Source organism: Salarias fasciatus, chromosome 14 (assembly GCF_902148845.1).
Source record: "Salarias fasciatus chromosome 14, fSalaFa1.1, whole genome shotgun sequence".
Classification (NCBI taxonomy): Eukaryota; Metazoa; Chordata; class Actinopteri; order Blenniiformes; family Blenniidae; genus Salarias; species Salarias fasciatus.
In genome coordinates this window covers 7,394,306-7,409,744 of record NC_043758.1, presented here as the reverse complement: position 1 = coordinate 7,409,744, position 15,439 = coordinate 7,394,306, and the positions used below count along the sequence as shown (strand labels likewise).

The 15,439-nt window shown below is 42.3% G+C and overlaps 1 protein-coding gene across 1 annotated transcript in view; it reads right to left on the bottom strand.

The window, feature by feature from the left end:
* Nucleotides 1-223: 223 nt before the first annotated feature.
* gucy1a2 (guanylate cyclase 1, soluble, alpha 2) overlaps nt 224-15,439 on the bottom strand; it is a 35,865-nt gene continuing 20,649 nt past the window's right edge. Inside the window, exons 5-9 of the mRNA XM_030108099.1 lie at nt 12,822-13,034; nt 11,603-11,875; nt 8,181-8,324; nt 933-1,087; nt 224-800 (exon numbers count right to left, since the gene is read on the bottom strand). Coding sequence (XP_029963959.1) covers nt 581-800; nt 933-1,087; nt 8,181-8,324; nt 11,603-11,875; nt 12,822-13,034 — 1,005 coding nt within the window. The 3' untranslated portion in view covers nt 224-580. The remainder of the gene's footprint in view (nt 801-932; nt 1,088-8,180; nt 8,325-11,602; nt 11,876-12,821; nt 13,035-15,439) is intronic.

Sequence of the window (15,439 nt, the reverse complement as noted above, 5' to 3'; positions counted from 1 at the left end):
CCATTTGCACAGTTCTGTACTATTGAGTGCAACACTGGTTGTATGCATGGTCCCTCTCCAGGTTCTCCTAAAGCGCTGCTCCTTCCTGTCCCAGATCTGGTACCGTACTGGAGCGAGGGCCACTGGAGAGAGCACGATGCCAGGTATGAAGCTGAGAACTCCAGCAAGACAGTAAAGTTTCTTTATTCTTCTTCATCTTCTTTTTTTTTTTTTTTTTTTTTCATTTTATCAAGGGTTCTCTGCTAATTGAGTCCATCAGTAGAGATCCTTGGGGAAGGATTCGTGTGAGATGAGCGCAGTCGCTGCTTTTTTTTTTCAGTCGTTTGAACCATATCTCCTTCGCTCCGGGGAGATGAGGGCATGTTGTTCTTTTTCACCTATGATGAAAGGTTTCTTTTTCTTTTTTTTTTTTTTTTTTTTCAAAGTTTCATTCACACAGATGAGCCCACAGGTCTGAATCCAGGTTTTTACACAACGCATTTGCATATCCAAAGATGTGTATAATTGGTTTCCTGCACGTTCCACGGGTCCCAGCCTCTCACGTACCGAATATCTGTTCAGGCTAGTCTGTGTTTGGGCTCTACAAACTTGTTTCTCTTAGAAACATGGTCCCGATGCTGTAGGAGACTTTCCTCATAGAGGCCGGAGGAGCGGAGCGGGAGCTGGTCAGCGAGGCGTGGCTGTGGGACGTCCCTGCCTCCAGGAAGTAACAAGTCCCGGGGATCTCTTTGGGAAAATTCTCTGGAAGCTCGAGCCGCGAGCGAGGGACGAATGAAAAGGAGCGGTCGTCTTTCAACAATCTGTTGGCAAAAAAGAATAAAAGAACTAGCACCTTATCAATAATCAGTTAGAAAAACTCAATTTAGAGAAGTATTTAAATAAAACTGCCTCAGAAAATACATAATCTGGTCTTAAATCAGCTGAATACTTACTGATAAGTGGTGGGACTAACGTTGATGCACCTCGGATGGCTCCCCGATTCAAACTTGCTGGCCAGAGTCACATTGTTCCCAAACAGGCAGTACCGTGGCATTTTGACTCCAACAACACCCGCCAGCACCGAGCCTGTGTGGATCCCTATCCGCAGCTGAGAGGAAGGAGGAGCAAGAAAGTTCAACAACAAACGGGTTGGAGCAATACTACAGATGACAGGATTACAGAGCATTATGTTCTGCAAAGAGTTCTGTCATTGGTCAACGCTGTGTGGATCGCTCTGATGACTGAGTTCATTCAGTTCAGTTAAAGTCACATCAGGTAGTTGAAAGTGAAAAGATCTCAAATGTCATTTTACTGTCTGAGACACAAACACGTCGTACGTACTGTGGATGGACACTAACAGCTGACACAGAGACACAGCGGCTCTCCAACTGTTTGTATGAACACGAAATGAGCTTACAGACACTTCAGTTTGTGTGTTACAGCCTAACGTAGCATCACTGCAATGCGTTACTTCATAAAAATCCAATTCTCAACACTGGAGGTTGATAAGAGATTTAGATAACTTGTAGTGAACTCTGGGGTAAAAATACACTGCACCTGAGGTCCGGAAGCTGTTTGAGCAAATCGGTATCATTTGTGCATGAATGAGAACTGAAAGCAATAATTCATGTTATGCCTGTAGTATCATTTTTTTATTTTTTATTTTTTGTAGAACTTGTAATGTTGTGGGTTTGCGGATTGATCCCATTGAAGAAAACAGCACCGCCGCATATCAGCGCAGTTCTTAACATCTCCTCTCATGTCTTGGAATCAATCGAGGGACGGAAATGTTAAAATAACCTTCAGTGGGAGGGGAATGAATCAAAAGAATGCTTGATCCCATCTCCCGTTTGTATCATATGGCTGCAATCCAGGCTGCTATTACTATTAAAATGTCTGATCCTATGCATGCTCACACATTTCAAATCCGAGCCCTAAAACCAGTTACTGATGTGAAACTATGTGTGAACTGGAGATGGACCCTGCGTTTTGGGCTCTGGGACATAGGCTGGACAGCTCAAATGTAACGTGCACCAAGTTCCTGCACCCTAAAAGACATTAACACACACAGACACACACACAGTGAGCAGACTTGAGCATCCCGTCACCCTGGTAACCGCTGACACTGTGTGCATTCCAGCACACTGCAAGGTTGTCATGGCAACAACAGGCAAGGAGAGTAGCGAGATAGAGAGTGTGCAGACAGACACAAAGCGAGAGAGAGGCAGAAAAAAATCTATAATTAGATGACAAAACTTTGACAGAACAGGAGAAGAGATAAAGAAAACGGGAGGAACAGAAATTGAGGTAAAAAAGGCTGCAAGGTGCGACAGAGTGACCTATTTTTACATTATCAGCTGCTTACAGATGACCCTGCACTAGACACACACATATGCACACACACGCATATATATTTATAACCTGTATAAATGCAAACACACACACACACACACACACACACGCATGAATAATTCTACATCCAGCGGCCCACTCTCCTCTTTTTTCCTAAATCTGAAAATACAGACACAGTAACACTCAGAAGCTCTTCCCCTCCTTTTTGCTGTGAGTCAGCAGCATCCACAGCACATGGCCTTCAGCGAGCCAAAGAGCAAATGGCGCAGCGGCACACACACAACCAATCACACTGGAGCCTCTGGCCAAGCTGTACCAGAGATATGAAGACGGATCGAGCCGGAGAGAGGAAGGAGTTTGTTACGGAGCCGATGCTCGTTCTTTAACACTCAATCACCAGATTTTAAGGCACAGCCAGCCACGGTGCTATTTAGCGAAGAAACCACAGGGTGGATGCTTTTAGTGGCGAGCATGGGTTCTACTCTGTAAAACTTGAAGGAAAAAGTGTGATAAGAAAGTCTTAGATGGTAAAATATTCATTCTAATATATTACTTTTTTTAATATCATAGGGTCTGTATTATGATTACAATCAGTAGCCTACTGTCTAAAACTACAAAACAAGCTAAAATAGCTCAACTGTGTGAGCAACAGGTTTGTGGATATACGAGTGGATGTAAAATTAACAGGAAGTTGAACATGAGACAGTATGGATGTCCTGGTTTCAGTACGGAACAGTACTCACATAAAGTACCTTTTCTCAACATGTACTCCAAGCATTAGAATAGCTTTAACTGCATTGTCATCAGCACTGTTAGTTAAGACAGGTGACATAAATGCAGATTTGCACCAAAAGCAGCTTTTTAATGGTCGGTTTTTATTTAAACTGTTTCCAGAGCTGCTGAAGCAAATCCGATATAAACCTGATGACTGTGATTATTAATAGATGGTACTTTTGAGCCATTACATTAGCCTATTTTACTGTATGTGTGTGTTTTAGGTGAGAATACTATTGAAGGTTGGCTGCAATTCGTATTCAGTGGGCACTCCATCCCTCACATCCACACCTGCTCGTGTACTCCAACACCCACACATGCACAAATGCACACACACACACACACACACACACCCAAAAAAAGATTAACACCACAGGCTTGATGTTGAAGCAGCTCCTCAGATGAATACAACTCTCCAAAACTTGGTTCCTGCATGTTTCCTTCCAGACATCTCATTCACCTCCGTGTCTTTCTGTGTCTCCAGGATCATTCGGTCCAGTTCTCTCTCTCTCTCTCACGAACCATTTTCAGTCCGTTCTTTCTCACAGCTCTCATGCTGGTTTGCATAACAGTGCAACGCTGGCTGCAGCTGAGTGCACTCAGTGAGCGGTGAAGTGTCGAATCTCTGGATAACTCCTCTTTACACCAGCGTTTGTAGAAGAGACAAATGAGGGAAGAGAGAACGGCAAATTACTGAGAAAAGAAAAAACAATACGACTCGGGAAGGAAAGAAATTAAAGGAGCAAGTAGAGAGTCTGTAAAAGAGAGGGAGAGGAAGAGAGAGAGAGAGAGAGAGGAAGAACAAGAGAGCAGGCCAAAAATGCTTGGCAAGGCTTTTCTATTTTGAGACAAATGAACAATGTGAGGAGCGCAGCGACACAGAACAGTGTCCTGTCTGTTAGTCAGCAGCTCTCTGTCTTAGCTTCCTTACTCACACATGCACGTCTTCCTCTCTGTCACATTCACTGGATGAAGAAACAAGCACGCAGTGTTATTTAAAAAAGCAGGAGCGCGCTCTATCATTCTAAGGCAGGTGTGTGAAACAGACTTTTTTAGAGTTCAACTTATCAAAAGTGGAAAAAAAATGCATTTATTTTTTGGGATTTGGTGACTAAGTTAATTATTTCAGTGCATCCAACTTACAGATTTTCTATCATCATTGACCTTTGGTTAATTCAATTCAATTTAGTTGTATTTCTAAATTTGAATCAGGTTTCCCAGCAGTCTAAACCGATAGCAGCTTCACTACGAAAAGGTGCAGGATGGCCCGATCCTGATCCAGCCCTGAATGAAAGCTTCAGAAAACCAAGGAGCCTCCAGTGAGCCAGCAGTCTGTTACAGTCCAGGTTCATTGTTCTCTTTAACATTTACTGCAGTTAGTACGCTGTTCAACAGCATCCTAAACAGCTCAAGAGTGTGTGAGACATTTATTAATCTTTTTTTTTTAATGAAACATCAATGAAAATATTTTAAAAGAGTCCAGTTGAGGGTCCGCAGCCATTTCCTCTGGAGGCACTTGTCACTTTCACCAATCCCCCCCAAAAAAAGCTAAAAATATTATAAAATGTTAAACTGGAATTATGAAATAAGCTAAAGTACAGTTTCTGTATGTACAGCAAAACTAATCAGTATAAGAAACTTTCTAGTGTTCAGCTCCATTTAAACGTTCAAAATGTTTTATGGCTACAGATAAATTTTACGTCCTACACTTCCAGTTCAAATTGCTTTCAGGTTGAAGTTTTATGAAAGGTTTTTCTACTTTCTCATAATACAGAGATGAAACGATGATTTAAGAAATTTTTTAGCTGATAGTGATGGGAGAAGAGCACTGCCTGGACAACCAGATCGTCAAAAAACTTTGCAGATAAAGTTCATTAACGTCTCAATATGTTTTCATCAGTCCAAAGAACTGTCGTTTTTAAAAAGTCGCTGGAAACAACAAAATAAAATGTCGCACAAGGATTACATACTTACAGACACTTAACTCACTGAGCGGGGCACGTTGCTTTTTTTCGCGTGCAGCCTTGTCTGTAAGGCCAGTAAGACGTCCCAGCAGTGACCTTCACGGGGACCAGACCAAGGACAGACATAAATAAATCATATCCTGGCTTCTTTTTTTATCCGGCCGATTTAAATTAAACGCTGATGCTTCTCTAGTGAATCTTTCATTCTCCCAGACCTTCATTTACTCATCTTTTCCCTGCAGTACAGCTTTCCACTTGGGATTCGTGCATCATTCAAATGTCGTTTTGTCACGCAGTAGCGTTAACCACGCCTCCAGAAACACGTAGCGTGTTGTTTTGACCCAACGATGTATCTGAGCAAGAGTACAGGAAGGTGGGTCAGTGTTCACAACCGCTCCAGCTAACGTAGTGAAAAAGGGGACAGCTCCGTCATTACTTATTTAGTCCTCAAAGTGTGTTTTCACAGCTTTTCCTCTCGCAATAGAAGTGCTTTAAATGTCACATTAGTAACATGTTAAATTAACCAGCGGGTTAAAAAAAGAAAAGAAAAGGATGTTACACTTCTGTTCAAGGTCAGAGCGCAACGCAGCAACATTACTTATACAGTGAGCTGGACGGGATCTGCCGAAATTCAATCGAGAATTCAATAATCCAATCAGTATTCCAAACAGACAACTGCGAATGTCTGGAGGGGGAGCAATCTGATGACATGCAGATGTCCTGTTCTATTTCTTAGTACCAAAATGAACAAATCGGACAGACTTTTGCTTTTCTAGAATATCTGACAGTCATAAATAACATGGTTGTGTGATTTGATGTCAATAAAGTGGCATGAAGTCTTAATATGCGAGGAAACAAGTCTGGTCAACTGAAGATGGAGACTATTTTACCAAAGGTGGTCAAAACCGACCTGAGCAATAAAATCACTTCAATTTACTGAGGACATTAGATGAACATGTAAAAAGTGTAGTTTATAACTCAAATTTCAAATGTAATGAGATTGGTCTAAAGCATAAAAACCATAAGTTATAGCAGCCTCGACTGGCATGTCTATGATCATACATTCTATTTCTTATTGCTCCTAAGAGCTGCTAATAACAAGATATTAAATTATGAGCCTCCTCACGAAGTTTGCATCAACTGTTCAATACGAGCCGCTCCTGAGTTGAGAATTTATCATGTCACTTAGATTCTAAATTTGATTAATTTGATTTGTTTCTTATGGTCTTCTGGCTTTAATCATAGCAGATCCATAAGAGTGAGACTACTTCTGTCCATCTGTGCTGCAAAAATACACCAGCAGATGAGGTGATGGTCAACCAGAGGAGGTCAGACCCCCAGATACTGCCCGAGAGGCAAATCACATACTTATATGATCAACAAGGGAATAACAATAAAGAAAACAGGTTTAACTGTTCATATTTCAGCTGCACTTTGAAGATTGCATAAGGGGAATATGCCAACAGTATAAGCACAACATCCTATCCTGTCACGCAAATGCACCATAAGTTGAAAAAAAGAGGACAGAATTAGGGAAGGAAGATGATGAAGAGGAGAGAAGAAAGAGGCGAGACGAACAAAGCTTTGACAATCGAGCACCAACAAACACAGACGCCACATTCTGACGCATATGCTACAGAAATAGAAGAGATACCCCACACACATATCGACATGGCACACTGCTGCTCATGAACATCTTCCACAAGTGCACTGCTCGAAAAACGGCACGAAAAAGCCATCTAGTAATGCAGGAGAGCCCATCCATCGCCACACCTGGAAACGGTTTTTCTGGTAACCAAACCAATGTTTCAACAGTCGTGTGTCTCGTTTGTTTTATTTTCCAGTGTTCGTGTACAGGTATACTGGCTCTGTCGACCATGTCAATATACATGGTAAATGGCTGCTTAAAGCTCACATCACCAACATTTCAACATTTCAGCACCTCTTCAGGGCGAGATGGGGAAATAAACCAGCCCGGCTCAGTAGTGTCAGGTTCTTGTTAGGTTTTAATCTTGTCTGTCAGGTTCAGGCTCTTGTTTCTCGTTGCGGCTGGATGGTGCATTGTTTACCGATCGTCTTGTCATTCCTCTTGTGTCTCTGCTGAAAACCAGCTGGCCTCTTCCTGATTGTGCGCACCTGTGTCTTGTCTCGCTCCCCATCCTCATTGTGTAACTTTGTGCAGTGTGCAGTGTGTTTGCGGTCGACTCGTCTTGGCCTGCTCGGCTTCGTCACGGTGTTTTATCCCCTGGTCTTGTAAATTAACATCCAGTTCATGACCCTCATTCATTGTTTGGTTGTTCTGTGCCTGATCTCTTGGACACTTTGTCCTTGTTTTAGCCTGCGTGCTGCACATTGTTTCAAGTTTTGCCCTTGAGTGTCGAGTCAAACAGCCGCCAGTCTCTTTATGTTATTCATTTCTATTTGGAATCTATTTTGATCAGCTCAGGTCTCTTTCATGACAACCATTTTTAAAGCTTGACTTGATGAGAAATAACGACACAAACATGCCGAAGGTTGTTAGATTTCAGACATAAATGTTCTCTTCTACATTGTTAAAGACGGCATTTGTATTGAAAGGAAATAAAACAGAACATTAAATCAGTTGCCATAAATTCTCTCACAAACATTGTAGACACTAAAAGGTAACCTAAAGCAAATATACAGACCACTTAACAAGCGAAATGAATACATGCTCTGAAAGCTCATGTTGTGTAGCAGACATTTTTTTTTTAGAGTGATTAAAATTTCAAAACAGGTGAGAAGCAGGAGTTAATCACATGAATAATTGATCAAATTCTCTGTTGGGAACTTGCAGCAATGCAAAGCTTCAGTTGTGATCTGGCTGAACACTCAAACACTCTCACACTTCAGTGCACGGTTGTCAAACTCATAGTTCATGAGCCACATGCAGTTTGATCTCAGTGGGACCAGAGAAGCAAAAGGTTGGTAAAAAACAGACATTGCAGTGACTTATATTTATTTTCTCATGACTTTAATGTCCATTAACCTCAACCTCACTCTCGCTTTCAAATTACCTTCACTTTCATGAGGATTTTTTTTCTCTGGAACGCACAAAGAGGACATTTCCCGATTGAATGAGTGTCGACTCACCTTGATAGGTTTCCCATCGGGCGTCAGCACTTCCTCAGAAAGTTCCATCATTTTCAGGGCCATGTGCGCGATAGGCTTCGCATGACTGTCCACCTTCTTATGAAGCCCTCCTGCTACACAGTAGGCGTCACCTATTGTCTCAATCTGTACAAAGAGTGAAAGAAGAAGGGCAGGAATCACAATGAGATCACTTGAAACTGAAGTGTTGCTCTGAGTATATACTCATTTTTCAGACCTAAGTAGTTTCTGACTCGTAGAATAAAAATTAAAAGCGCTCTATCATTACTCATGCAATGTAAGATCTACAGTATCTGTCTGTGTGTCTCACATCTAACCCAGGCTCAGAAACAACAAATCCTCAGCATTCTTACAGACAGACAACCCAAAGCTCCGCGATGCGCCGCACGATGTCGGGCTTCCGTCGCCCATCTTGTCCTGTTTTTGTCTTTGAATAGTCTGTGACCATTCAGCTCTTCTGCTGCACCTTATTAGTAAACTCCATTCGCCGTAGCAGGTTAACTCACTTGTTGATTTTAAGGTTTTCTCTTCCAAACAGTGACAGTTAAGGGACAGCTGTGAGATGCATCAGTCCAGCTTTGGAGTAGGAATTACATCCATGAGAATTTCCTGAAATAATTTGTAGATCAGAGAAGTACTGAGACATCTCACATCAGGTCTGAAGCCGTAGTTTGCTCATAAGCTCCTTATTCAAGTAGGAATCTATCACAATAAACTTTGCACACACAGCAGCAGGTTGTGATAATCTCCCCTGTGTGTGTTACATATTATCCACAGTGAGGCTGTCTGCTGTGAAGACAGGAAGGGCTGTGATGTCCTTGATAATAGTGGAGATCACTCAGTGACTGTTGATGGGAGACAGATAGGAGTCTGCTTTAAGGTTTCTCAACCTCTAACAGAAGAATCCAGAGGGATTCTAGGGAAACTTTAGGAATGAAGTTATTATTGAATGCTTATCATGATGTACAAAAGCAAAAGTATGCTATTTTCAGCCTGTGGTGATCAAAATGTACAAAAACTAAACTGGAATTATATGTAATATAACTTGTAGGAGCAACACTGTACGAATCTGCGGATCATTGAAACTGGTTTTAAAACATTGAAACACTTAATGCCAACATGTCTTAATGCACACAGATAAAGATTAAACTTGGGGTTTTGATAGGGGCTGTTTGCATTATTTCAACTCCACAGTTTGGATCTCTGATGTCTGAGCCAACTCGGAAGAAGCATCAGCCTAAAGCCTTATTGTGTTTGCTAAGTGAGAAAAATAATTATGTTTCAATATATAAATGTCATTGAAGATACTCAGGCTGTGCAGTATCAGATAATGTCGTCTTTTGGGATTTGTACTTCCAAATAACAGCGTGCTTTTTCATCTTAGGCCTAATTTTAACCACACGGCTTTTTATTTTTCTTTCTTTTTAGATCACATGTGAATCTGCAGTTTCAGTATTTAAGAAGCAGAATCTTGTTTTTAGCCATTTTCCCTTGATGTCTTTGACTTCTGGTCGTTTGCTGTCAGGAAGGATGCAATGTGAAAATAAGTCATACAACGTATGGATGCACACTAAGATTCTTTTTTTTTTCCATCAGTCTTTTGCAATATGTACATGGCGATTATTGAAATTGCACTGATGATAAATTTGGGGCATATTGTGCAGCCCTGGAAGACGACAATGTTATAGATTATCGGGGCGGTACAGATACATACTCAGACCGATGCACCAAAACATATTTGCTTCCAAAAGGGCCGCATAGACGTATTCTTGGCTTATTAGAATTGGAAATGTCTGCCTGCTTGCTGCATTGCTGCACAGCGTTCATTAACTTCTGCTGTTTACGTTTATTAATTAAGCTCTTTCGATCCTTATTGATTGGCTGTAACACTATGAGAGGATTTATTCTGAAGTGTTCTGATTGTAATGATAGTGCAATAGCTTAAAAAAAAAGAATCCAATTTTCCTACTGTGGCAACAGCTGCATACGCAGATAAACAAACAGTCATGCCATAAAAACAAAGTATTTAATGTTCCCAGCTTACAGATTACTATGCCAGAGTGAGCAGTAGTAGCACGTCTTGTTCAAGAATTAGCAGGTGTAAATAAAGCGAAAAGGGAGTGCCTCTTTCACATGGCATCTCCGGCTGAAGGAGCGAGCTAGGTGTCATGGCAGCTGACACAGTTAATATAAAAAGAGAGGGAAAAGAGGCAAAACTCAGGAGACAAACTGCTCTCTCTCTCTCTCTCTCCCTCTACAGCCTGCCACTGGCTAAATCATTTCAGCAGTAACCATGACAATGCCGACATATAGGTGATTCAATCCCCTGTTCGTCCTCCTATTCCTCACAGACGCAAACTCTTCCTCAGCTCTACACAAAAGCCCTCCTTTCCACAGACAACCGCTATAAATCTCCTCCATTTCTCCAGTTATGTGAAGTGTGTCATTTCTGTGTGATAACACAGGAAAGGCCCTTTTTTTTATGGGGAACAGGAGAATATATGGTGTTGTCACACTGACAAAGGTAATGGGGTGGAGAGGAGAGACGATGGCAGTGGAGATGATAGAGAGAAGCAATGTTCGAAAGGGTATAAAAAAGAGAGAGAGGGAGGGAGAAATAACTGATCTCTTAACACGAGAGGGAGGGATGGCTGACTAGACTGTAACCAGGCCCAAAGATACGCTCTGTCAGATGGACAATATTGACACATCTTCGTTAAGCTCTCACAGACCGGCCATTAATCAGTTACTTTTTCCACAACACATGTACACCCACAGAGAAAGCACACACACACACACACACACACACACACACACACACACACACACACACACACACACACACACATCCAGCACACATAGGCAGGGAGACGCCCCAGAAAGTTATGGCTGGCTAAACTGGTAACGCCAAGAAATGATGCCAGTGAAAGCAGTGAACAGATGAAGATATCAACCAAAGAGGAGGCCTTCTGCCTCTGATTTTACTATTAATGGCTCTTCCTCCATAAATGATGTTGTTGTTATAATGTGTGTGTTGTTTTGTTTTGGTTCTTTCACGTTTTGAAAATGTGGCACCACCATCCTTGGATTCCAAAGATGGATGGTAAAAATTGTCACTATCTTATTAAAAACATCAATTTTCACAACAGACCTAATTGGGAGTGAAAGAGAGAGATTATTCAAAATAATGTTAAAATATACTTCAGTGAAAAACCAGAAATGTGACAGTTAAGTCAGTCACAGATTCTATATATGAACCAGGTATTGCCAGTGAAAAGAACAAGAAGAAACAATCAGAAACATCAAAAATGACCAACAGGCGTGAGACAAAGCCTGTGTGGCCTGGACACTGGGTTTCCGTCAGCCGGGGACTTTGTAGAGCGCCACAGTGACCTTTTACTGACCTTATAGACGTCCAGGATGCCGCACTGATAGTCGAACCGCGTGTAGAGCTCATTCAGCATGGAGATGACCTGCATGGGCGTGCACTGGGCGCACACGGCCGTGAAGCCCACGATGTCCGAGAACAGCATGGTGACGTCGTCGAACTTGCGAGCGGGCACGTGCTGACCCTGCCAGAGCTTCTGCGCCACGTCGCCCGGAAATATGGAGTAGAGAAGGTCCACGGTTCTCCTCTTCTCCTCCTCCAGAGCCTGATGAGTCCGCTCTAATGTGGCCTGGGAGAAGAGAGAGGGAGATTAAGGGGTTTTGTTCTGCATGCGTTGCTTTAATGAAGGCGCTGATGACAGCAATGCTCCGACGTGGGAGTACTGCACCAAATTAAAACCGCTGCTGTACATGTAATTGTATTTGCACGCAATTTATCTCTTGATTTTGTGTATCTGCTCGTACTTATTAGTGTCTGTGAGCAAAGCCCACTAATGCCAAGTCTGTGCGATGCGGCGCGCTATACCATTATTCGCGCGGGGAAGTTGACTAAGATCGAGCTATTTATAGCCGTGGCCTGGGGGGAGTGGTTGCAGTGAGAGAGTGATGCAATGAGCAGATGCACCGGATTGGGTTAAGACTCCGTGTCTTGCTCAAGGGTACTTTGAGAGGAAATTATGGGAGCAAATCCCAGGAGCCACAATCTTCCAGTCAGTATGAATTTATACAGTCAACATGGAGATGCAGCTAGTGTGTATAGCTTAACGAATAGATTTACAACGCGTGTTTCAGTGTCGTTACATGTGCACTGAGAAATGCAAAAAAACAAACTAATAAACACTGAGCTGCTGTCTGTGATTATTCATGAATTCAAGCCTCAAGATCGTATAAATCCCTTTCACTGGGAAAGAAGACAGGTGTATAAAAAGGAAGATGAAAACTGGCTGACATGCTGCTGATTTTTAGGGATCGCAATGGACATTTATCTCTCAAAGCAGGGATGGGCAACTTTGATCACTGCAAGCGCCACAAAAAACGCAATCCTCACTCCCAAATGAAGGCAGAAATACATCAAGATGATTGAGTCTGCCTGATTTCATTCAACATCCACGCCTTTGATATTTTCCGCCGTGAAATAAACTCAGTAATACAGTATTTTGGAGCAATAATGAATGCTCTTAATTAATTGAGGTTCCCCTAGTGAGTTTGTAATAGAAGATGCAGCAGCGCTGTTACCTTGAGTTTGTCCATTCTCTTCTTCAGGCCATCCTGAGCTTTGGCCTGCTCTCCCACCAAAATGACATCCCGGGTGGCGTCGTGGATCGGGATGTCTGACAGATGGAGACCTCTGCCCATCAGCTCCTCCAGCTTGTCGACACGTGGAGAGCCCAGAAACATCAGGGAGCAGGACTCCGGTACGTGGAGCATCTGACCTTTCAACTCCATCACCTGGAAGGAAAAACACAATCCAAAGGAAAACAAAAAAAATCAACGTTTGTCATAAACCTCCACTCTGACCAACATATAAAAGCTACAGCCTTCATATTGAAAGCAGCGGATTTTTTTGAGAGGCTGGACTCTACACTGTAGAAACATTAAGAGAACCTGAGTGCAGACAGAGCTTTGACCTTCCCGTGAACTCTGGTGCTCCAACAAGGGTGTCCCAAACCCCAGGTTACCCAGCTTGCAATCATCAACAAAATACACCTGCATCAACACACACTCATCCATCAGTGCATAAATATACACAACAACACAGAGTACGAAAACAGCATCAACAGATTACAGTTATTCGAGGTTTAATCTACAATGCAAGCTGACCTGTGTGAGAAGAGTCTGTGAGCAGAGGATAAACTGTTGACCCAGATAGTAGTGACACAGTCCTGCCTGCCACTATCCAAATGTCACCGGGCTGACTCAGACGGCCTGACCCCAAACTACAAACATTTCACCAAAATCCCTCGGTCTTCATCTATAAGATTGTGGACATAGGAGCATGTTTGGAGGTTAATGCGTGCAGAAGGTAAACTATGTAAAATATACAAGCGCATCCAAAAAGGATTAATTTTTTCTGTTATTTCTACAGTCATAACATCAAAACAGGAAAAAAAAAAAAAAAAAAAAAAAAACATTCCTCAAACTCTATTTGCAATATTATCTCTTAAATCTGAAGGAAATATATTAAAAAAAAATAAATAAAGATTGGCTAAAATCATAAAGAAAAACACAAAAAAGGCAAAATATAAAATATATCAGTTCATGCGCTGGATTTACTCAATGTGCTCGAATACATGTGTGAGGAATAAAAACTGAGTGAACGCCGCCGTCACAACACGGGGGCACATGGGCAGCTGATTTGTCGTAAATGTTAAGAGATGTTACTGCCCTTTTGAACGAGGCCCTTAGTTGTGTCATAGTGCTAACTAGCCCTGCTAGAGGCCCTGTGGATACGTCACTTTTCATTTCTCTCATCCCACCAGTCCTTGTCCCTGTTTCCTCATTTCTGTCTAACTCCACCTTCACCTGTCTTTAACTCCTGCCTCTCTCTCTCTCTCTCTCTCTCTCTCCCTCTCTCTTCTTCCATGCTTTCTCTCTCTGTCTCTTCAATTCCTTCTTCCTCTCTCTCTTTCTCCATAGTGTCAGATAGATTATTCCGCCAGTGAGCACACTGCAGCCCTGTTTTATTTATAGCACAAGGCTCTCCTAGGTCTGCATAATACATACAGTCTACATCTACACACACAGATACACACCGTGTTTCCCTACACACACACACATCCAACAGGGAGAGGCACACACTGCCGCCGAATGCCTGTTTCTGAACTATACATATAAACATGCATGCAAACACATCTGACTTAAGGACACACCCATTCCTTGCTGTGATCCAGTTGATTGGGAGACTCGGTTCTGTACGTTACGAGGCACGGCCGTTCTGCATGACTGCAAATGCACATTTAGGCAACAGCTGCACAATTAATGCATTCAGGGTGTCATATCTGCGTTCCAGCAGCAGCCGATGTGAGCAGACCTACTCGCACATGCCCATGTAAGCACTCAAAGGCGGGTAGACAAAAAAAAAAAAAATAAATAAATAAATCTGCTAATGTGAGCATATGTCTGCGTGAGCTACTGTTTCCTGAGGTTGTGTCTGGTCGAACGGGAGAGCTTACATGCCTGACATACTGACGACCATTTCCATGGAGACTGTGAAATCAGGAAGGCCCAATACACAGTGAAAAACGCCAAGCGACACTAACGCTGCTCGTTCAAATACGCTCTTCTTTCACCTGTTCCAGCAGTGTTGTTTCATGTTTAAAAATCTGAAAGTTGGTTATTTTCTCTGTTAATTCTACAATCCTACAATCCGTTCATCTTCTACACCGCTTCAACCGGTTCAGGGATGTGGGGCGGAGGCAGGGTAAACCTTGGACCGGTCTCCTGTCAGTCACAGAGAGAAACAGACATCTGTGGGCTATTTAGGGTCAAATACATGTTTTTGGACTCTAACAGGAAATTGAAGTAATCTGAAAAACTCCACACAGGTACAAGAGAGAACATGCAAACCCTGCACAGCAGAACAAACAGCTATGAAAGCTGGAAAGACAGCAGCACCATGTGTCTGCAGAGTCTGACAGGACTGAGTGTGGGTCAGCAGAGATGGAAAAACTACTTAAAATACACACTCCAGTACAACAACTGTTACATTGCATGACATTGCTCAGTTACAGGCAAAAGTAATGAAATGTCGACGTGAAAGCACAAGCTACTTTAATTCGAAACTGCTCAGAGTGTGATTTTTTTTAAGTACATTTAACTGCAGTTTTTCAATATTTTTTCAATTCTAATTATAT